Source organism: Scyliorhinus canicula, chromosome 23, assembly GCF_902713615.1.
Source record: "Scyliorhinus canicula chromosome 23, sScyCan1.1, whole genome shotgun sequence".
NCBI lineage: Eukaryota > Metazoa > Chordata > Chondrichthyes > Carcharhiniformes > Scyliorhinidae > Scyliorhinus > Scyliorhinus canicula.
The window spans coordinates 27,471,097-27,492,688 of record NC_052168.1 but is presented as its reverse complement, the minus strand read 5'-3'; the positions used below and the strand labels follow the sequence as shown (position 1 = coordinate 27,492,688).

The window sequence follows — 21,592 nt, the reverse complement described above, 5'->3', positions numbered from 1 at the left end:
AACCACGGCATCGCAGGGCACCGCAGGGCATCGCTGGGCACCGCAGGGCATCGCTGGGGCACCGCAGGGCATCGCTGGGCACCGCAGGGCATCGCTGGGGCACCGCAGGGCATCGCTGGGCACCGCAGGGCATCGCTGGGCATCGCAGGGGCACCGCTGGACACCGCTGGACACAGCTGGGGCTGGGGCTCCGCTGGACTCCGTAGGGCAATGCAGGGGCTGGGCACCTTATTGATCTTTTGATCACCTTTACGTTTTTTTGTCTGAAGTTTCATTTGTGATTAGTTTCAGTTTCAGGCAGTATTCCCTCTTCAACCCGTGTCAGGGTGGTCAGGCCGGGGCAGCCCCTTTAATTTGTCCCTCGGCTTATTTAATTTAGTTTATTTGGTTTAATCAAAAGGGTTGAAACATCCAGCCTCCCTGATGAATGGATCCTGTGGCACTGGTTATTGTTACGCTGCTGTATGTGGGAGCTTACTGTGCAATAATTAGCTGTTGCTTTGTCTACAACAGTGGGTGCTTCTTAAAAAAAAAAATGCCCAATGCACACTGGCACGATGCAGTTTGGTGAATGCGACACTTGCTTTGCCCAAATCTTTTCCTGACTTGTGTTTTGTGTTTTTAGGCGGTTTCTTCGTAAGCCAAATGTGGCAGAAGCAAGTGAGCAGTTTGGTAAGTGGGAACAAAGAAAAGTACAGCACAGGAGCAGGCCCTTCGGCCCTCCAAGCCCGTGCCGACCATGCTGCCCGTCTAAACTAAAATTTTCTACACTTCCGGGGTCCGTATCCCTCTATTCCCATCCTATTCATGTATTTGTCAAGATGCCCCTTAAATGTCACTATCGTCCCGGCTTCCACCACCTCCTCCGGCAGCGAGTTCCAGGCACCCACTACCCTCTGTGTAAAAAAAAAACTTACCTTGTACATCTCCTCTAAACCTTGCCCCTCGCACCTTAAACCTATGCCCCCTGGTAATTGACCCCTCCACCCTGGGAAAAAGCCTCTGACTATCCACTCTGTCTATGCCCCTCATAATTTTGTAGACCTCTATCAGGTCGCCTCTCAACCTCCGTCGTTCCAGTGAGAACAAACCGAGTTTATTCAACCGCCCCTCATAGCTAATGCCCTCCATACCAGGCAACATCCTGGTAAATCTCTTCAGCACCCTCTCTAAAGCCTCCACATTCTTCTGGTAGTGTGGCGACCAGAATTGAACACTATACTCCCAAGTGTGGCCTATCTAAGGTTCTATACAGCTGCAACATGACTTGCCAATTTTTATACTCAATGCCCCGGCCAATGAAGGCAAGCGTGCCGTATGTCTTCTTGACTACCTTCTCCACCTGCGTTGCCCCTTTCAGTGACCTGTGGACCTGTACACCTAGATCTCTCTGACTGTCTACTCTTGAGGGTTCTACCATTCACTGTATATTCCCTACCTGTATTAGACCTTCCAAAATGCATTACCTCACATTTGTCCGGATTAAACTTCATCTGCCATCTCTCCACCCAAGCCTCCAAACGATCTAAATCCTGCTGTATCCTCTGACAGTCCCCATCGCTATATATATATATGGGAGCGTGGAGCTGCTTAACAGGGGAGGAATAGAAGAATGATAGAATCCTGACAGCGCAGGAGGCCATTCGGCCCATCGAGTGTGCACCGACCTTCCAAAAGAACACCCTACCTAGGCCCACTCCCCTATCCTATCCCCGTAACCCCACCTGACCTGCACGTCTGTGGGAGGAAACCGGAGGAAACCCACGCAGACATAGAATTTTTAGAATTTACAGAGCAGAAGGAGGCCTTTTGGCCCATCGAGTCTGCACCGGCTCTTGGAAAGAGCACCCTACCCAAGGTCAACACAGCCACCCTATCCCCATAACCCAGTAACCCCACCCAACACTATTTTGCATGGCCAATCCATCTAACCTTCACATCTTTGGACTGTGGGAGGAAACCGGAGCACCCGGAGGAAACCCACGCAGACACAGGGAGAACGTGCAGACTCCGCACAGACAGTCACCCAAGCCGGGAATCGAACCTGGGATCCTGGCGCTGTGAGGCAGCAGTGCTAACCACTGTGCCATAGAGAATAGTCACCCCACAAGAAGCTTCTTAAATAATGAATCGTGACTCCAGGGATTACCACATTTTTGCAAAACTCCATCTATGAAGAGGTAAATTCTGTTCATTTCTAAACAGAAACATAATATTCAGCTTTCTGGGGTCTGGGCATCTATACTGGTGGGACAGGCAAAATGAGGTGTTTTTTGATTCCCTTAGCGCTGCACGACTCTGAGAACAGCATTGATTGAGAATAGTTTGATAGTATGGCTCTTGCTTCGTGGGTTTCTTGCTGTTGTCTAAAGACACTGGGATGCGAGTGTTTTGGCAAAGATGTTGCCGAGCTGCCGATGGGTCCTTGCTGTGAGAAGGTGCTGCCACCCGTTGGTTGCAGCTGATATTGCAGATGTGCTGTGGAGGCGATGATGGCACAGAGAGCAGAGAAGGAGGCCGTTCAGCCCATTGCGCCTGTGCTAGCTCTTTGGGGCTAATTGGACAACTCATTCAAAGATTTCCCACTTTCCGAGATTTCCCTCCGTATTCTTTCCCCCTTCAAATATTTATCGAATTCCTTTTTGAAAGCCTATCGATAGAACCCCTACAGTGCACAAGGAAGCCATTCGGCCCATTGAATCTGCACCAACTCTCTGAAAGAGCACCTCGACCCACTCCCAGGGGCTGGTTTAGCACACTGGGCTAAATCGCTGGCTTTGAAAGCAGACCAAGGCAGGCCAGCAGCACGGTTCAATTCCCGTACCAGCCTCCCCGAACAGGCGCCGGAATGTGGCGACTAGGGGCTTTTCACAGTAACTTCATTTGAAGCCTACTTGTGACAATAAGCGATTTTCATTTCATTTTTCATTCCCCCGTCCTATCCCCACCAAACCTCCGTATCCGTGGACACTAAGGGCAGTTTATCACGGTCAATCCACCTGACCTGTACATCTTTGGACTATGGGAGGAAACTGGAGCACCCGGAGGAAGCCCACGCACACACGGGGAGAACGTGCAAACTCCACATTGACAGTCACCTGAGGCTGGAATCGAACCCGGGTCCCTGGCGTTGTGAGGCAGCAGTGCTAACCACCTGTCTGTCACTTCCAGATATATATGTATCTGAATCCACTGATCTTGCTGAATCCTAAACACTGAGATTGGACCAATCGGTGCTGAATAACCACTGCATTTAGGCTCAGGAATTGTCTCGAGTCACCAGATCTTCCCTGTGTCGAGTCTACACTTCCTCGTTCTCCATTCTCAGGAGAACATCCCTGCTCTCCCCTCGCCCCGTTCTCAGCTCCTGGTTTTGAATTATTCCAGGGACTGACCTGGGCCTGGCGTGACAGCCCTGTGTCCCGGGTTGAAAGAGTTGTGAAGCACCCACCCAGCGAAGACGCTGAATGTGATTTTCAATATCTTGGGTTGTAGGGCAGCTGGCCAAGGAGCTGAGACAGGAGGAGTGTCTGCAGTACGCTGGCTTCTGTAACCTGGCTGTGGCTAGGTAAGTGTGTCCTCGATAGGCCCTCCCATCCATCGAACTAGTGTGGAAAACTGGGGGAGGGGGAGGTGCGGAGACTGGGGGGGAGGGCGTGTGGGGACTGGGGGAGGGGGAGGTGTGGAGACTGGGGGAGGGGAGGTTTTGGAGACTGGGGGTAGGGGAGGTGTGGAGGGAGGGGGAGGTGGGGATTGAGGGGGAGGTGCGGAGGGAGGGGGAAGTGCGGGGGGAGGGAGGTGCGGAGACTGGGGGTAGGGGGAAGTGTGGAGAGAAAGGGAGATGTGGAGGCTGGGGGAGGGGGAGGTGTGGAGACTGGGGGAGGGGGGTGCGTGGAGAGAAAGGGAGATGTGGAGGCTGGGGGAGGGGGAGGTGTGGAGACTGGGGGAGGGGGGTGCGTGGAGAGAAAGGGAGATGTGGAGACTGGGGGAGGGGGACGTGTGGGGACTGGGGAGTGGGACGCATGGGGACTGGGGGAGGGGGACGTGTGGGGACTGGGGGGGAGGGCGTGTGGGGACTGGGGGAGGGGGAACGTGTGGGGACTGGGCAAGTGGGACGGAGCTGGATGGGGACTGTGGGGGGGGGCGGAGCTGGGTGGGGACTGTGGGGGGGGGGGGTGAGGATGGGCTGCGTGGGGACTGAACTTGTGCTATTCTCTATGGTTCCCCCTTCCTTTGGGGAGCTCCCTGACGGAGGGATGGTTCTGCAGTGTGGTAGTGGAGGATATGCTTGGCGAGGTTATTGTGTCACATTGCCACCTCAGCGATGATGCTGATTGTGAGACTGAATGAGACCGGGGAAAGTCTGCAGGTTTCCTGTGCCCTGATTGTCACCGTGTCTCTGCCCATTTCGCCCAGGTGCGAGCAGACGCTGTTCAACGCCCCCGGGGAGGCCCTGGCTCTGACTGACGCAGCCCGACTCTTTCTGCAGGCTCAGAAGGAGACTCAGAAACTCCAGTGCCCAGGCTTCGAGGAACATTTGCAGGCCGCAACCAACTGCTACAGTTTCGCCATAAAGGTGAGGAAGAAAGGTTTGCATTTGTGTAGCGCCTCTGATCACCTTTGGACAGTGTTTTGCTTTTGAAGTGTAGTCACTGTTATGATGTAGCGCCTGGTAGCCAATCTGTGCACAGCAAGATCTCACAAACAGCACTGAGATAACTAACCAAGTCTCTGTTTCAGGGATGTTGGCTGAGGGATCAATATTCACTTGCGATGAATGTAGAAATTGTTATATTTTTATATCTGTTGCAGCAATGTTATTAAAAGCCTGAGTTAAGGTATATATTTGCTGCAGTAATATTATTAAAGAACCTAGTTTAAGGTATTCCGACTGTGTAACTGCTAAAGCTGTAATTAAGAAGTTGTAAAAGGTGAGGTCATGATTGATTCTAACTGGACGGCACGGTGGCGCAGTGGTTAGCACTGCTGCATCACGGCAACGAGGAACCAGGTTCGTTCCCGGCCCGGGGCCACTGTCCGAGTGGAGTTTGTACATTCTCTCCGTGTCTGCATGTGTCGCACCCCCACAGCCCAAAGATGTGCAGAGTAGGTGGATTGGCCACACAGAAGTGCCCCTTAATTGGAAAATAAATGAATTGGGTACTTGAAATTTATTTTTTAAAAAGTCTAACCATTTAATTGTTTACATACAGAGGGCTCATGGGATATTGTTATGATTCCCTAGGAGAGTAGATAATTTGAAAGGTCGCATTTAGTCCGAGCTAAGCAGGTCGGGCAACATTTTAATGGGATACAGATGGTGTAATTAATGGGAGGAGCCAGGTCTGTGTGTCGTTTTGCAATTTTCCGTAGGATTTGATTTTGACGAGAGGTGTGCTGGATCTGCCCTTGAAAGGGTCTCTCGCAAAGTCTCTACACAAAAGACCGCGAATAAACCTGTTGTGTCAACTTTTTTTATAAGTGGCATTTGAACTGTATTTTGTTGCTTAATTGGAATTAGTGACGGGTTTACTTTTCACTGTACTTCGGCACATGTGACAATAAATCAAATCAATCAATCAATCAATCAATATTCTTTTTGTTTCAGAATTGTGTAACATCAAAGAAATAGCATAGTGTGGTTAATTCTGTGTTTAAATTATCGCTCCTGGGGGGGGGGAGTATCCCTTCCTCACAGTTTTGTAAATTAAAAATAATTGTTTGGGGTTCTCATCCGGTATCCGGGATCGTAACACCGGAGAGAACTCCCTCTCGAAATAACTCCAGTTGCCAGAGAAGGCAGATTATGGTCTAATCCAAACAACGGCCCCTCAGACAGTGCCGCACTCCCTCGACACTTCCATTGTTAGTCCGGTTTGTGTGCTGAGCTCTCTGGAGTAGAACTTGAACCCATGACCTGGGTCGGAGGCATGTTGCTGTCCACAGAGTCTCAACTGACACCCAGATTGTTGAGAGTGGGAAAGGGTGGGATCTGGGACATGGGCCCTTCCCACCGTCCAAATTAACTGTTGTTGCCTCATTAATTACATTTACCACTTGAGAAATTTGCAACCTGTGAGGGTGATTTCTCCCTTGGTTTTCTCACGGATTGACATGCCGGGGTAGGGGGTCCCTGAGCATCGGCAAGTGTCTGTCACCTTGTCCAACCGTCACCAGACACGGTGTTGGCTGGATGGTTGGCTGTGGGGGGCATCACAGACTGTTCAAAACCTCTGACCTGACACGCTAATGAGCGAATGGCACCTTGGATAATGATCAGGATGAGGAACCCTGGCAGAACCAGCCCACCGTGAATCAGCCAACCTCGACCGCAGATACCAGCTGCCAACTGCGGAGCCCAGGATGAGGTCCCCAGATTCAGGCGGCACAGTGGTTAGCACTACTGCCTCACAGTGCCAGGGACCCGGGTTTGATGCTGGTCTTGGGTATGTGTGGAGTTTGCACCATCTCCCTGTGTCTGCCACACCATATCTAAATAGAAGCAAAATATCACTGACGGGGTAGCACAGTGGTTAGCACTGCTGCCTCACAGTGCCAGGGACCCGGGTTCAATTCCAGCCTTGGGTATGTGCTGAGTTTGCACTTTCTCCCCGTGCCTGCGTGGGTTTCCTCCGGGTGCTCCGGTTTCCCCCCACAGTCCAAAGATATGCAGGTTAGGGGGATTGGCCGTGCTAAATTGCAGGTTATTTGGGATTATGGGGACAGGCCAGGGACTCAGTAAGGTATTCTTCCGGAGGGTCGGTGCCAACTCAATGGGCCGAATGGCCTCCTTCTGCACTGCAGGAATTCTATGGTTCTGTAACAGCCTCTCTCCCTTTCTCTCCAGGTTTACATTGAATTGAACCAGCCGGTTATGGCAGCGAGTCTCTGTTTACAACTTGGAAATGCGTTGAAGGTAAATTCTCCATTTACCATTCAGTACCTATCCTCCCTCAGTACTGACCCTCTGACAGTGCAGCACTCCCTCAGTACTGACCCTCTGACAGTGCAGCGCTCCCTCAGCACTGACCCTCCCACAGTGCGGCACTCCCTCAGCACTGACCCTCTGACAGTGCGGCACTCCCTCAGTACTGACCCTCTGACAGTGCAGCGCTCCCTCAGCACTGACCCTCCCACAGTGCGGCTCTCCCTCAGCACTGACCCTCCCACAGTGCGGCACTCCCTCAGTACTGACCCTCTGACAGTGCAGCACTCCCTCAGTACTGACCCTCTGACAGTGCAGCACTCCCTCAGTACTGACCCTCTGACAGTGCAGCACTCCCTCAGTACTGACCCTCTGACAGTGCGGCGCTCCCTCAGTACTGACCCTCTGACAGTGCAGCACTCCCTCAGTACTGACCCTCTGACAGTGCAGCACTCCCTCAGTACTGACCCTCTGACAGTGCGGCGCTCCCTCAGTACTGACCCTCTGACAGTGCAGCACTCCCTCAGTACTGACCCTCTGACAGTGCAGCACTCCCTCAGTACTGACCCTCTGACAGTGCAGCGCTCCCTCAGTACTGACCCTCTGACAGTGCAGCACTCACTCAGTACTGACCCTCTGACAGTGCGGCACTCCCTCAGTACTGACCCTCTGACAGTGCGGCACTCCCTCAGTACTGACCCTCTGACAGTGCGGCACTCCCTCAGTACTGACCCTCTGACAGTGCGGCACTCCCTCAGTACTGACCCTCTGACAGTGCGGCACTCCCTCAGTACTGACCCTCTGACAGTGCGGCACTCCCTCAGTACTGACCCTCTGACAGTGCGGCTCTCCCTCAGTACTGACCCTCTGACAGTGCGGCACTCCCTCAGTACTGACCCTCTGACAGTGCGGCACTCCCTCAGTACCGACCCTCTGACAGTGCAACACTCCCTCAGTACTGACCCTCTGACAGTGCAGCACTCCCTCAGTACTGACCCTCTGACAGTGTGGCACTCTCTCAGTACTGACCCTCTGACAGTGCAGCACTCCCTCAGTACTGACCCTCTGACAGTGCGGCACTCCCTCAGTACTGACCTTCTGACAGAGCAGCACTCCCTCAGTACTGACCCTCTGACAGTGCGGCACTCCCTCAGTACTGACCTTCTGACGGAGCGGCACTCCCTCAGTACTGACCCTCAGACAGTGCAGCGCTCCCTCAGTACTGACCCTCTGACAGTGCAGCGCTCCCTCAGTACTGACCCTCTGACAGTGCAGCACTCCCTCAGTACGGACCCTCTGACAGTGCAGCACTCCCTCATTACTGACCCTCTGACAGTGCGGGGCTCCCTCAGTACTGACCCTCTGACAGTGCGGCACTCCCTCAGTACTGACCCTCTGACAGTGCAGCGCTCCCTCAGTACTGACCCTCTGACAGTGCAGCACTCCCTCAGTACTGACCCTCTGACAGTGCAGCACTCCCTCAGTACTGACCCTCTGACAGTGCAGCACTCCCTCAGTACTGACCCTCTGACAGTGCGGCACTCCCTCAGTACTGACCCTCTGACAGTGCAGCATCCCCTCAGTACTGACCCTCTGACAGTGCAGCACTCCCTCAGTACTGACCCTCTGACAGTGCAGCGCTCCCTCAGTACTGACCCTCTGACAGTGCAGCACTCCCTCAGTACTGACCCTCTGACAGTGCAGCACTCCCTCAGTACTGACCCTCTGACAGTGCGGCACTCCCTCAGTACTGACCCTCTGACAGTGCAGCACTCCCTCAGTACTGACCCTCTGACAGTGCAGCACTCCCTCAGTACTGACCCTCTGACAGTGCAGCACTCCCTCAGTACTGACCCTCTGACAGTGCGGCACTCCCTCAGTACTGACCCTCTGACAGTGCAGCACTCCCTCAGTACGGACCCTTTGACAGTGCAGCACTCCCTCATTACTGACCCTCTGACAGTGCGGTGCTCCCTTAGTCCTGCCCTGGGCTATCAGTTTGTAAGAGTTGAGCCGAGAGTTGGGGAGAGGCGGAGCACGGAGGGAGTCGGCAAACAGCAGAGGCCGCTCCAAAATGGAAGTGATTAGTTCACGTGGAGCTCTGTCAGACATGGTGCAAAACTGGCGACAACTGAACAAGAATAGAGGCCCCATTAAACCTGAAAACGGGGCAATTTAAAATAGACTCGATGTACTGTCACCGCCCATGTCCATCTGACACTGTGAAGCCTCATCACAGACTATCCCCCTCCTATCTGACTGTGCGTCGCTGCCACATACTGCACCCCCCTCGCCGCCCCATTCCTTCCCCTCCAGGGCCGGTGTGATTAATGTCCCTTTGCTAAACAATCTTTCCACTTTCTTCCCCCGAAGGAGATGAATAAACCAGCAGAAGCCTCAGTGCCGTATCAGAGAGCAGCTGAACTCCAGTCCCAGGTTCCCATTGAACGTCTGCTGTCCTTGGGGAAAGTGGCAACCTGCAAAATAATAACCCGTGAGTAACTGGACCCTCCGTATCCCCCCACCCAAAACACCTCCCCTCCCCCCCCGCACCCAAACCCCTCCCCCCGCACCCACCCCACCCAAACCCCTCGCCCTCCCACACTCCAACCCCCTCTCCACCCACCCCCACACCCAAAACACCTCCCCACCTACCCTCACACCCAAACCCCTCGCCCTCCCACACTCCAACCCCCTCTCCACCCACCCCCGCACCCAAAACACCTCCCCACCCACCCTCACACCCAAACCACCCTCACACCCAAACCCCTCGCCCTCCCACACTCCAACCCCCTCTCCACCCACCCTCACACCCAAACTCCTCCCCCCCCCGCACCCAAACCCCTCCCCCCCCGCACCCAAACCCACTCCCACCTGCCCCCGCACTCAAACCCCTCGCCCCCCTCACCCAAACCCCTCGCCCCCCCCCCCCCTCTCCCCTCCCGCACCCAGACCCCCCTCCCACACTCCAACCCCCTCTCCACTCACCCCCACACCCAAACCCCTCGCCCCCCCATACCCATACCCCTCCACCCCGCACCCAAACCCACCCCCCACACCCAAACCCACCCCCACACTTCAACCCCCTCCCCACCCACCCCTGCACCCAAACCCCTCACCCCCCTCCCCCTGCACCCATACCCCTCCCCCCCACCCAAACCCCTCCCCCCCCTCCCCTAACCCCTCCCCCCTCCCCTCCCGCACCCAGACCCCCCTCCCACACTCCAACCCCCTCTCCACTCACCCCCACACCCAAACCCCTCGCCCTCCCGTACCCATACCCCTCCCCCCGCACTCAAACCCCTCGCCCCCCCCGCACCCAACCCCCTGCCCCCCGCACCCAACCCCCTCCCCCCCGCACCCAACCCCCTCCCCCCTGCACCCAACCCCCTCCCCCCTGCACCCAACCCCCTCCCCCTCCCCGCACCCATACCCTCCTCCCGCACCCATACCCTTCCCCACCCACCCCCACATGCAAACCCACCCCACGCACCCAAACCCCTCGCCCCCCCCGCACCCATACCCCTCCCCCTGCACCCATACCCCTCCCCCCGCACCCAAACCCCTCGCCCCCCTCCCGCACCCATACCCCTCCCCCTGCACCCATACCCCTCCCCCCGCACCCAAACCCCTCGCCCCCCTCCCCCCCCGCACCCATACCCCTCCACCCCCACACCCAGGCCCCCCTCCCACACTCCAACCCCCCTCCCCATCCACCCTCCTCGAGTGATGTCTCGCTGAGAACTGCGGCCGTTTCATCTGCATTTCTTGGGCACCTTGCAGGCGATTACGACGGCGCTTTAGCTGTTTTCACTGAAATGCAGCTTCTGGCTCAGGAGAAAGGATTACAGGTGCCGGGGACCTGTACCCCTGTAGGTGAGTGTGAGAATCAGCCAGGTACGGTAGCACAAGTCTGTGCGATGGGGAAGTTCAATTTCACTGAATAAATATGGATTAAAAAGCTATTGATGACCTTGGCAACTATTCTCGGTTGTTCTGAAAAACACTACTGACCGTCCGAAAGAAATCTGCCCTCCTTACCCGGCCTGGCCTCTATGTGACTCCAGGCCCTACAGCGACGTGGTTGACTCCTAACTGCCCCTAAAACATGGCCTGGAAAACATGCATTGAAAAGGGCTGTTCACCAGCGCCTCCTGGGTAATTAGGGCCGGGCAATAAATGCTGACCTTTCCACCCCCCCGAATGAATAAAAGGGATTTAGATTCTCTTTTGAAATGTATTGTCTGCCTTCGTATTTGTGTTTCCTTTTGTAAATATTAATCTTCCCGTATAACAGAATTGGCTTCCGTGACCGGTGGGCGCCTCGGGGGGTCCATCATTGTCCCTTGGAAATTACATTTTGGTTAACCTAATTCATTTAATTTTGCCATTTTGTTTTAGTGACAGAACCCTGCCAAGGGCTGTGCTCTTCCCCCCCCCCCCCCCCCCCCCCACCAGTATTTTATTTGGTATTGAATAAAGAACATAGCAGAAGCTGCCCCTGTTAACTTATTGCACTGTGCCTCTGCTGGTAGTAATTGTCACTGTGGCGTGACGTGTTTACATAGGTGGATTCCATTGCAGGAAAGTGGACATGGGAATTAACACGAGGGCAAAGCATGTCTGCCCCCCCCCCCCCCCCCCCATCAGATTTTTTATCTGCAAATTAAGACGTTTGTTTGCAGCAATGATTCTGCTCCTGATATTTCGAAGTTGTGAAGATTCTCTGTGTGTTCAAAATAATTCAATTAAATTTAATCTCGGTGCTCCCCTCTCGTCTTTGGTCTGTGTGTCGGTGCCTCATGATGGACATGGGAGGTGATCCATTGTAGCTACTTTGTAGAGGACCTGGGGCCCGGGATCGAGCCCGGGTCCTCAGGGCCATTGGCAGCAATGCTAACCACTGCGCCACTGTGCCGCCCCTGGCTGAGCCGATTTCTGAGCGTTTGCGTGACTTCGTTCACTAGTGAGAAATTTGCGCCGAATTCAGTCTGATTTGCTCTTCCAGGTGCGTTTATGGATGTCATTGCTCGGTGTGAGGTCTCTCGCGTCCTGCTGCTGATGCTGTTTCAGGTGAGGGTCCTTAAACCCGCTGTCAGTTCCAGTCTGTGCACCGACTGCCTCCTTGTACCTCCCAGTCTGGCCAGCAGATTCAACTCTCACTGACCTATTTTGTAACGACAGCTTTATTAACACTTTTACCGACACTTTGCCATTTTGTAACACCTGTGCAACACTGATCGATAAGAGGCAGAAGGCACTGCGGTGGCCACAGGGACATTTATTCAGAGGGTCAGCAATTTGGGCTCCTGTTCAGGATCAGTGTTTGCTCCCTGACCCCTAACATTTGACCCCTGCCGCCTGCCCTTTGCCCTACAGCAGCTGCTTTGATGTGCTTGAATCAATTTATGAAGCAGTGTGAACGTCTAACACATTGACAAGCTATTCAGGACCCCGGAGCTGCGCTGATTCACTGTGTGTGTGTGTGTGTGTGTGTGTGTCTCGTCCACAGCCTCCACCTCAGAAGTTGCTGCAGGAACATGCTCAGACGCTGGAGAAGTACGACTGGGAATCATTCGACAGCCACAACCAAGGTAGTGACACTGTCGCCCTCTCACCAACTCATTCCACCCGCCTCCATTAACCCTTCCCCGCCCGACCGTCGTTCCCCACCCCCGTCCGACCTTCTCTTCCCCCCCCCCCAACCTCCCCCCTTGGTTGGTGATTGTCTCTAACTCTGTTTTTCATTCTTGCAGTGAATTATCTTCCTGAGAATATTTTCCTGCTGCTGCAGTCGGTTGTGGTGAGTGACAGGCCTCCCCAGCGTTTCGGTGTTGTCCTGTCTGGGGTGCGTTACCGGTGGAGTGTAACGCTGCAAGTCGCTAATTGTCACGGCTAAGGAGAGGACCCCATGGACTGGGGATTGTCGCGGTCCACAGACCCCCACCCTCTCCTGGGAGGACCCTGGCTGACTGGATCGAGCTCCAATCTGATTCCTCCCATGGCAAACATCCCCCAGCAGAGGCCTCCTGCTTCAGCGTGAGGCAGCAGATAGTGGAGGTGCCCCTGGAATTCATCGCACCCCTTGGAACCTGCAGAATCTGTGTTGCTGCATGACCCTGTGTGCTTACGAGGGGAGGGGCAAGTGTGGGCGTGCAAGTCGGTAATGGGCACTTTCTGATTCGCTGTTGTATTATTTTCACAGATGGCCTGTCAGGAAAAAGATCTTGAATCCTTAAAAGTTCTCCAGGTGGAGCTGTGGTGAGGATTGAGTTATTCGCTAACACCTGGCCCTCTAGCCCCTCCCAGACTGAGCAAAAGTCTATGATCTATCACCATGAGCAGCAGAAACCCAATTTGATCCTAATTCCACCCCTCCCCCTGATCCGCACTGCCCCCTCACCCACCTCCACCCACCCCACGGTGCAGTGGGCACAACTTGCGATCGATGGGCTGGTGATATGATGGACTCTCAGGCCCGTGTGCCCTGGCCCTGCAGTGCGATGGACTCGCTGTGTAACCTTCTCCTCTCTCCTCTCTCCAGGCCACTGCTGACCCCTGAACAGAACCACCTGCTGCACCTGGTACTCCAGGAGGTCCTGACACCGTCAGGCCGAGGTGTCTGACAGCCAGCGATCCCGTCGAGCTGTGTACATGTCGTCGAGAAATCAAGTTGTATTTATATTGTTCTGTATTCACTCACCCCAACCCCCCTTCCCCCTCCTGGTTGGCAGCCACACCAGGGAGCCTATTTAATAAAGATGGAAGTGATGTTGTGAACTCTGGAGTCTGTGAATATTTTATTTTCTCTCTGTCTTTCTGACACACTGTGTCGTTGGGTAAAATTCTTATCCTGAAGCAAAAGGTTGTGGACTCAAACTCCGCAGACTTTGTGCTGGTTCGATCCCGGCTCTGGGTCCGTGTGGAGTTTGCACATTCTCCCCGTCTTTGTGTGGGTTTCACCCCCACAACCTGCGGCAGCGCGGTAGCATGGTGGTTAGCATAAATGCTTCACAGCTCCAGGGTCCCAGGTTCGATTCCCGGCTGGGTCACTGTCTGTGTGGAGTCTGCACGTCCTCCCCGTGTGTGCGTGGGTTTCCTCCGGGTGCTCCGGTTTCCTCCCACAGTCCAAAGATGTGCGGGTTAGGTGGATTGGCCGTGATAAATTGCCCATAGTGTCCTAAAAAGTAAGGTTAACGGGGGGTTGTTGGGTTACGGGTATAGGGTAGATACGTGGGTTTGAGTGGGGTGATCATTGCTCGGCACAACATCGAGGGCCGAAGGGCCTGTTCTGTGCTGTACTGTTCTATGTTCTATGTGCAGAGTAGGATTGGCCGTGCTAAATTGCTCCTTAATTGGAAAAAGTCAATTGGGCCCTCTAAATTAAAAAAAAAAGCCTTCTGGTGTCACCACATTGATTGTGGGATCTTGCTGTGTACAAACAGACTGCTATTTCCTGTGTTGCATCAGTGACCACCTTTCAGCTCACTGACTTTGGAAGATTTTGGGGAATATTGCTCCAAGGTTACGTAAGCTTGTAAAAGGCGACAAATTCACAGGATTGTTCGTCTACACATCCTAGGATTCTGGACGAGGTAGCCGCAGACACTGACGATGTATTGGTTACCATTCACTCTCTCATTCTAGACAGGTCGCAGTGGATTGGACCTCAGCAAATGGAACGCTGCTGTTCAAAGATTTAGCAGAGGAAAATGGAACCACTGGCCAGTTCCCCTGACATCAGTCATCGAGGAAAGTACGGAAATCTGTTCTGAGACTGGACAAGACCCCAACAATTTTTAAATTCTTAAAACTGAGAAAAGGATTCTTCACCCCCAGAAGTGATTCCACTGACGAAAGGAATCTTTTATATTGACACAAACACGAAAAATATTCTACAATTAACAGTTCGAAACAAAACAGGTAAACACTTTGACTTTATTTATACCGCCTTAATTTCCAAACAAGCAAAGCCCTTAGATCAAAAGCCATTTATAAATAAAGTTAACAACACAGGATTGCACTTGTGTAAAGATTTCTTGGAAAGACTGCTCGGAGAGAGAGAGAGACCCTTCAGGAACAGCCTGCAGATCCTTCTGTCTTTGTCAGACTAAAAATAACCCTGCAGCTAAACTGGTTGCTACAGACCTGGCTCCTCCCATTAATTACATCATTTCTATCCCACTTTATTCTTCCGTGACTGGCTAACCCAAGTCTAAACACAATGGGCAGGATTTCCCATTTGGGAGACTATGGGAGGGATTCTCCATTGCCCGATGCTGAAATTGTGTGGCAATTGGGCGGAGAATTAGCTCTGATGCCAAAATCAGGGCCGGTGGCCGGTCAGCCATGCTCCGCCTCCTCTGAAATGGCGACATCGTGACCGGTGCCACGCGCAGTCGCAATGCCGTTAGCGCCTCATCAGCCGCCCACTCGCGATACTCCACCCCCCCGATGGGCCGAGTTCCTGACGGCGCGGACCACGTGTGGTCACACAAACCGTGAACGCGGCACGGTGGCTGCGGACTGTGTCCAGTGCTGCCAGACTCGGCCAGGATCCGTGCCACTGCCGTGGGGGCTTCTGCGAGGGCACACGGCACCGAGGTCCCGGGTTCCATCCCGGCTCTGGGTCACTGTCCGTGTGGAGTTTGCACATTCTCCCCGTGTCTGCGTGGGTTTCACCCCCACAACCCAAAGCTGTGCAGTGGATTGGCCATGCTAAATTGACCTGTAATTTGTGAAAAGAATTGGGTACTCTAAATTTATTTTTAAAAATCTGGATGGTTAAAATCCTGTTTTAAAAGGGCAGCACTGTGATTAATAATAATCTTTATTGTCATAAGCAGGCTTACATTAACACTGCAATGAGGTTACTGTGAAAATCCCCGAGTCGCCACATTCCGGTGCCTGTTCGGGTACACGGAGGGAGAATTGTGACATAACAGCACATCTTTCGGGACTTGTGGGAGGAAACCGGAGCCCCCGGAGGAAACCCACGCAGACACGGGGAGAATGCAGACTCCCCACAGACAGTGACCCAAGCCAGGAATCAAACTCATTTTAACAAAGACAGCAGTAATGTAGTTAGGATAACTTTAAATGATCTTGCAAATCTGGTGTATTCCCCTCGATGATGCTGATAATATTCAAGGATGAACTTCTAACCCTCGGCACATATAGATGATTAAATTTAAAGGCCAGGAGTATAATATTGAGCTTAAAGGATTGTCAGGATTAAAGCACAGGCTTTGTATGTACTGGAGTAAGCGAGCGAGTGGTGAGTTGGAGAAGGAGATTGCTACCATATAAAAGGCAATATGTTGCTACATGACATATGTTAACGGTTTTGTCTATTAAAGCCATGGCTCAGGGAAAGCAATCATAGGGAGCAATCTTAAGGTGTGAAAAGTCACAGGACCCTTTTAGCCCTGTTTGGAAACCTGATTGAGGGAGTGCAGCATCCTAAGATGTCAGATAATGTACGAAGCCGGCCTTCGAGGATATGGTGGAGGATATGTTAGATTTTCTCTTCGCGTCCAGTGGCGCCAAATCCTATGCAAGTGAGTGTTAGCTATAATGCTGGCCTCTTTTGTTCTGAATGACTTTAGTCACCTTCTAACTCTGATTCACAACACGCTCCTCGTAAACCCAAGACCCCTGATTGGACAGGATTTGTAAATGGAACCAACTTTATTGGCACACACCAGACAGATTGGAGAGTGGCTTTTGACCTCAAGTCCTATCTTTTTCACGCCTTTGAAGTGTTGTCCAACGTCATCCTCCATTTGACCTAAACTATAGCTACAGATCACAGATAAGACCTCAGGATTTAGCTACTCCCAAGTCCTTTGAAGAAGGCTAATCGTTTATTCCAAAACTACTCTTTGACGGGAGGGTGCTGGTTACAGGTCAGTATGTCTTAAAGAAGTCTCCTTAGTCTACGAAAGGTTAACTGTGAATCTTTATTAATCATTAGAACCGTTTACAACAAAGGGGGATGGTTTAGCTCAGTTGGCTGGTTTGTAATGTAGAACAAAGCCGCCAGCGTGGATTCAGCGTGTACTGGCTGAGGTCATTATGAAGGCCCTGCCTTGTCAACCTCAGTGATCTGCCAGACTTCTAAAGTGTGGTGGTATGACTAGGAGGTTTACAGTACCTCTGAGTAGTGCTGCCATTGGTGCAGAGGACTCGCTGCCCATTGGCTCAGGCCGGTCACGTGACTTTCTGCCAATTGGCTGAGGCTAGTCATGTGACTGCTCGCCGATTGGCCGAGAGGCACGTAGCACCGCCTACAAGGTGGGGTATAAGAACCTGTAGGACCCGGCAGTCGGCCTTTCACTGTAAGTCGACTGCCGGGCACACAACTAGTTCATTAAAGCCTGATATTTGGAACTTCTTCACGACTTGAGTCCGATTGATGGTACATCATAACGGCCCCTTGCCCTAGAAGTAGTGGCTGCGATGGATGCAGAGAAAGCCTTTGACCGGGTGGAATGGGAGTACCTGTGGGAAACGCTAAGAAGCTTTGGATTCGGTGAGGGATTCAGAGGATGGGTCCAGCTACTTTATCAGGCTCCCGTAGCGTGTATGCACGAACAGGGTGAGGTCGGAGTATTTTAGGCTCCATCGAGAGGCGAGGCAGGGGCGCCCCCTCTCCCCGTTATTATTCACCCTTGCAATAGAGCCATTGGCCATAGTGCTGCGGGCTTCAAATAACTGGCAGGGGTTGGTTCGGGGGGGGAGGGGGGAGGAGGAGCATTGGGTCTCGCTCCATGCGGATGATGTACTGTATATTTTGGACCCACTAGAGGGGATGGGGGAGGTCATGCAGATTTTGAGGGACTACGGCAATTTCTCAGGGTACAAATTAAACGAGAAGAAAAGCGAGGTGTTCGTGATCCAAGTTAAGGGGCAGGAAAGACTGGGAGAGCTTCCGCTTCAGATGGTGGAGAAGAGCTTTCGGTACCTAGGCATACAGGTGGCTCGGAACTGCGATCCCTCCACAAGCTTAACTTCTCCCGGCTGGTGGAGTAGATGGAGGGGGGTCTTCAAATGGTGGGACACGCTCCCGCTTTCTCCAGCGGGGAGGGTGCAGACCGGTAAGATGACGGTTTCTCCCAGATTCCTGTTTGTCTTCCAGTGCCTTCCCATCTTCATCCCTAAGCCCTTCTTTAAGCGGGTCAACAAGGTCATCTCGGGATTTGTCTGGGCAAATAAGCCTCGTGAGTAAAGAGACTGTACCTGGAGCGCAGTCTGTGTGTGGGGTGGGGGGGGGGGAGGGGGGGGCTGGCGGTGCTGAATTTCTGCAGCTACTATTGGGCGGCTAACATAGCCATGATTAGGAAATGGGTATTGGGGGAGGGGTCGACGTGGGAGCGGTTGGAGGCGGCCTCATCAGCTTAGGGGCACTCGTAACGGCCCCTCTGCCATTCTCGCCGGCGGCTACTCCCCATGCCCAGTGGTGGCAGTGGCATTAAGGACCTGGGGCCAGTGGAGAAGACACAGGGGGGGTGGAGGGAGACTTAGTTTGGACCCTGATACACAACAATCACAGATTTGTACCGGGGCAAGATAGACGGAGGCTTTCAAAGCTGACATAGGGCAGGTATTAAAAGGATGTGGGACCTGTTCATAGACGGGACTTTTCCCAGTTTGAAAGTGCTGGAGGAGAAATTTAATCTGCCCCTTGGACATGCCTTCAGGTACCTTCAGATACGCGTCTTTCTTAAAAAACAGGTGGTGACATTTCCGTTGCTACCCCCACGCAGGATACAGGACAGGGTGGTCTCCGGCACCTGGGTAGGGGAGGGGAGGGTCTCCGGTTTCTGGGTAGGGGAGGGGAGGGTCTCCGGCACCTGGGTAGGGGAGGGGAGGGTCTCCGGTTTCTGGGTAGGGGAGGGGAAGGTGTTGGATATCTACCGGGAACTACAGGAGGCGGAGGAAGCCCCAGTGGGGGAACTTAAGGGCAAATGGGAGGAGGAGCTAGGCGGGGAGCTGGATGCGGGCCTGTGGGCAGATGCCCTAAACAGGGTTAACTCGTCATCATCATGTTCCAGGCTCAGCTTAATCCAGATTAAGGTGGTCCACCCGGCACACATGACGGCAACGAGAATGAGAAAGTTCTTTGGGGTTGAGGATAGATGTGCGAGGTGCGCGGGAAGCTCAGTGAACCATGTCCATATGTTCTGGGCATGTCCGGCTCTTAAGGGATTCTGGCAGGGATTTGCTGAGGCAATGTCCAAGATCTTAGACACACGGGCAGCACGGTGGCACAGTGGTTAGCACTGCTGCCTCATGGCGCTGAGGTCCCAGGTTCGATCCCGGTTCTGGGTCACTGTCCGTGTGGAGTTTGCACATTCTCCCCGTGTTTGCGTGGGTTTCGCCGCCACAACCCAAAGATGTGCAGGGTAGGTGGATTGGCCACGCTAAATTGCCCCTTAATTGGAAAAAATGAATTGGGCACTCTAAATTATTATTTTTTTTAAATAAATAAATAAATAAAAAGATCTTGGACACGTGGGTGGTGTCGAGCCCAGAGATAGCGATCTTTGGTGTGTGAGACGATCCAGGAGTTCAGGAAGCGAAAGAGGCCGAGGTCTTGGCCTTTGCCTCCCTGGTAGCCCGGAGACGGATCTTGTTAATGTGGAGGGACTCGAAGCCCCCGAGTGTGGAGACCTGGGTTAGTGACATGGCTGGGTTCCTCAGTCTCGAGAAAATAAAGTTTGCCTTGGGAGGGGCCATGACAGGCTTTTGTTCAAGGTTGTTAATGGTTATGCAAAAATTATGTTTTGATAAAAATCTGAATAAAAATAATTTTTAAAAAAAAGGCTCCTTGCCCTGTCGTATCTTTTGATGGACAATCATGAATTAACCGTAGTCTTTCAACACAGTTAATAGATTCCTCTATCTCTGTTTACTATCATTGCCTGTGAAGTTACACCTTATCATGGTTGATGTCATCAATATATTTTTCCTTATACAAGCATTTTAGAAAACATAAGATTCAGACACTAAAAGCTGAAGAGAATTTATGAATTCCCCTCACACACCTCAAAGCCATCCTGTCAATTGCCAAGTGGATGATCGATCTCGGTCTCCTCCGGAGGTCCCAGCATCACAAATATCAGTCTTCGGCCAATTCAATTCACCCCACATGATGTCAAGAAATGGCTGAAGGTACTGTATACTGCAAGGGCTCTGGGCCCTGACAATATTCTGGCAATAGTACTGAAGAGTTGTGCTCCAGAACTTGCCATATCTCTTTTTAAAAAAAACTTTATCCAATTCTTTTTGTCAATGAAGGGGCAATTTAGCGTGGCCAATCCACCTACCCAGCACATCTGTTTGGGTTGTGGGGGTGAGACCCACACAGACATGGGGAGAATGTACAAACTCCACACGGACAGTGACCCGGGGGCCAGGATCGAACCAGAGTCCTCGGAGCCATGAGGCAGCAATGCTAACCACTGCACCACCATGCTGCCCACTTGCCGCACCCCCAGCCAAGCTGTTCCAGTACAGCGACAACACTGGCATCTACCCAGCAATGTGGGAACTTGCCCAGGTGTGTCCTGTACACAAGAAACCGGACAAATCCAACCCAGCCAATTACTGTCCATTCTCGGTCGTCAGTAATGTGATTGAAAGAGTCATCAAAAGTGCAATCATGTGATATTTGCTTCGCAATAACCCGCTCACGGACGCCAAGTTTGGGTTCCGCCAGGGTCACTCAGCTCCTGACCTCATTACAGCCTTGGTTCAAACATGGACAAAAGAGCTGAATGGCAGAGGTGAGGTGAGAGTGACTGCCCTTGGCATCAAGGTAGCATTCGACCGAGTATGGCATCACCGTGTGAGCCCCTGCCAAACGGGAGTCAATGGGAATCAGGGGGAAAACTCTCCAATGGTTGGAGTCACACCTCGCACGACCATCACTGAATCACCCACTATCACCCACTATTCCCGTACCAGCCTCCCCGAACAGGCGCCGGAATGTGGCGACTAGGGGCTTTTCACAGTAACTTTATTGAAGCCTACTCGTGACAATAAGCGATATTCATTTTTTCATTTCATCAACATCCTCGGGAGTTACCATTGGCCACAAACTGAACTGGACGAGCCATATTAATACTGTGGCTACCAGAGCAGCTCAGAGGCTGGGAATTCTGCAGCGAGATATTCACCCCCCCCCCCCCAAAGCCTGTCCACCATCTACGTGGCACAAGTCAGGAGTGTGATGGAATACTCTCCACTTGCCTGGATGAGCGCAGCTCCAACAACACTCAAGAAGCTCGACACCATCCAGAATAAAGCAGCCCCGCTTGCTTGCCTCCCCTTCCACAAACATTCACTCCCTCCACCACCGCCGCACAGTGGCAGCCGTGTGTACCATCTACACGATGCACGGCAGGAACTCACCAAGGCTCCTTAGGCAGCACCTTCCAAACCCACGACAGCCACCATCTAGAAGGACAAGAGCAGCAGATACCTGGGAACCCCACCACCTGGAGGTTCCCCTCCAAGTCACTCACCGTCCTGACTGGGAAATGTGTTGGCCGTTCCTTCACTGTTGCTGTCCCTCTCTAACAGCACTGTGGGAGTACCTACATCACATGGACTGCAGCAGTTCAAAAAGGCGGCTCACCACCACCTTCTCAAGAACAAGTC

At 52.9% G+C, this 21,592-nt stretch overlaps 2 protein-coding genes across 4 annotated transcripts in view; both read left to right on the top strand.

Moving 5' to 3' along the window:
* zgc:101679 (uncharacterized protein LOC450058 homolog) overlaps nucleotides 1-13,705 on the top strand; it is a 14,863-nt gene extending 1,158 nt beyond the window's left edge. The window contains exons 2-12 of the mRNA XM_038783829.1: nucleotides 626-672; nucleotides 3,496-3,568; nucleotides 4,417-4,576; nucleotides 6,848-6,916; nucleotides 9,299-9,419; nucleotides 10,709-10,801; nucleotides 11,934-11,998; nucleotides 12,438-12,519; nucleotides 12,682-12,728; nucleotides 13,131-13,186; nucleotides 13,470-13,705. Coding sequence (XP_038639757.1) covers nucleotides 626-672; nucleotides 3,496-3,568; nucleotides 4,417-4,576; nucleotides 6,848-6,916; nucleotides 9,299-9,419; nucleotides 10,709-10,801; nucleotides 11,934-11,998; nucleotides 12,438-12,519; nucleotides 12,682-12,728; nucleotides 13,131-13,186; nucleotides 13,470-13,551 — 895 coding nt within the window. The 3' untranslated portion in view covers nucleotides 13,552-13,705. The remainder of the gene's footprint in view (nucleotides 1-625; nucleotides 673-3,495; nucleotides 3,569-4,416; nucleotides 4,577-6,847; nucleotides 6,917-9,298; nucleotides 9,420-10,708; nucleotides 10,802-11,933; nucleotides 11,999-12,437; nucleotides 12,520-12,681; nucleotides 12,729-13,130; nucleotides 13,187-13,469) is intronic.
* A 2,318-nt stretch (nucleotides 13,706-16,023) lies between these two features.
* The window catches only part of LOC119956577 (germ cell-specific gene 1-like protein), a 44,640-nt gene continuing 39,071 nt past the window's right edge, over nucleotides 16,024-21,592 (top strand). Inside the window, exon 1 of one of the 3 annotated variants that reach the window (XM_038783896.1) lies at nucleotides 16,024-16,833. The gene's annotated coding sequence lies outside the window, so the exon portion shown is untranslated. The remainder of the gene's footprint in view (nucleotides 16,834-21,592) is intronic. The other 2 variants (XM_038783894.1, XM_038783893.1) reach the window with 2 other exon arrangements.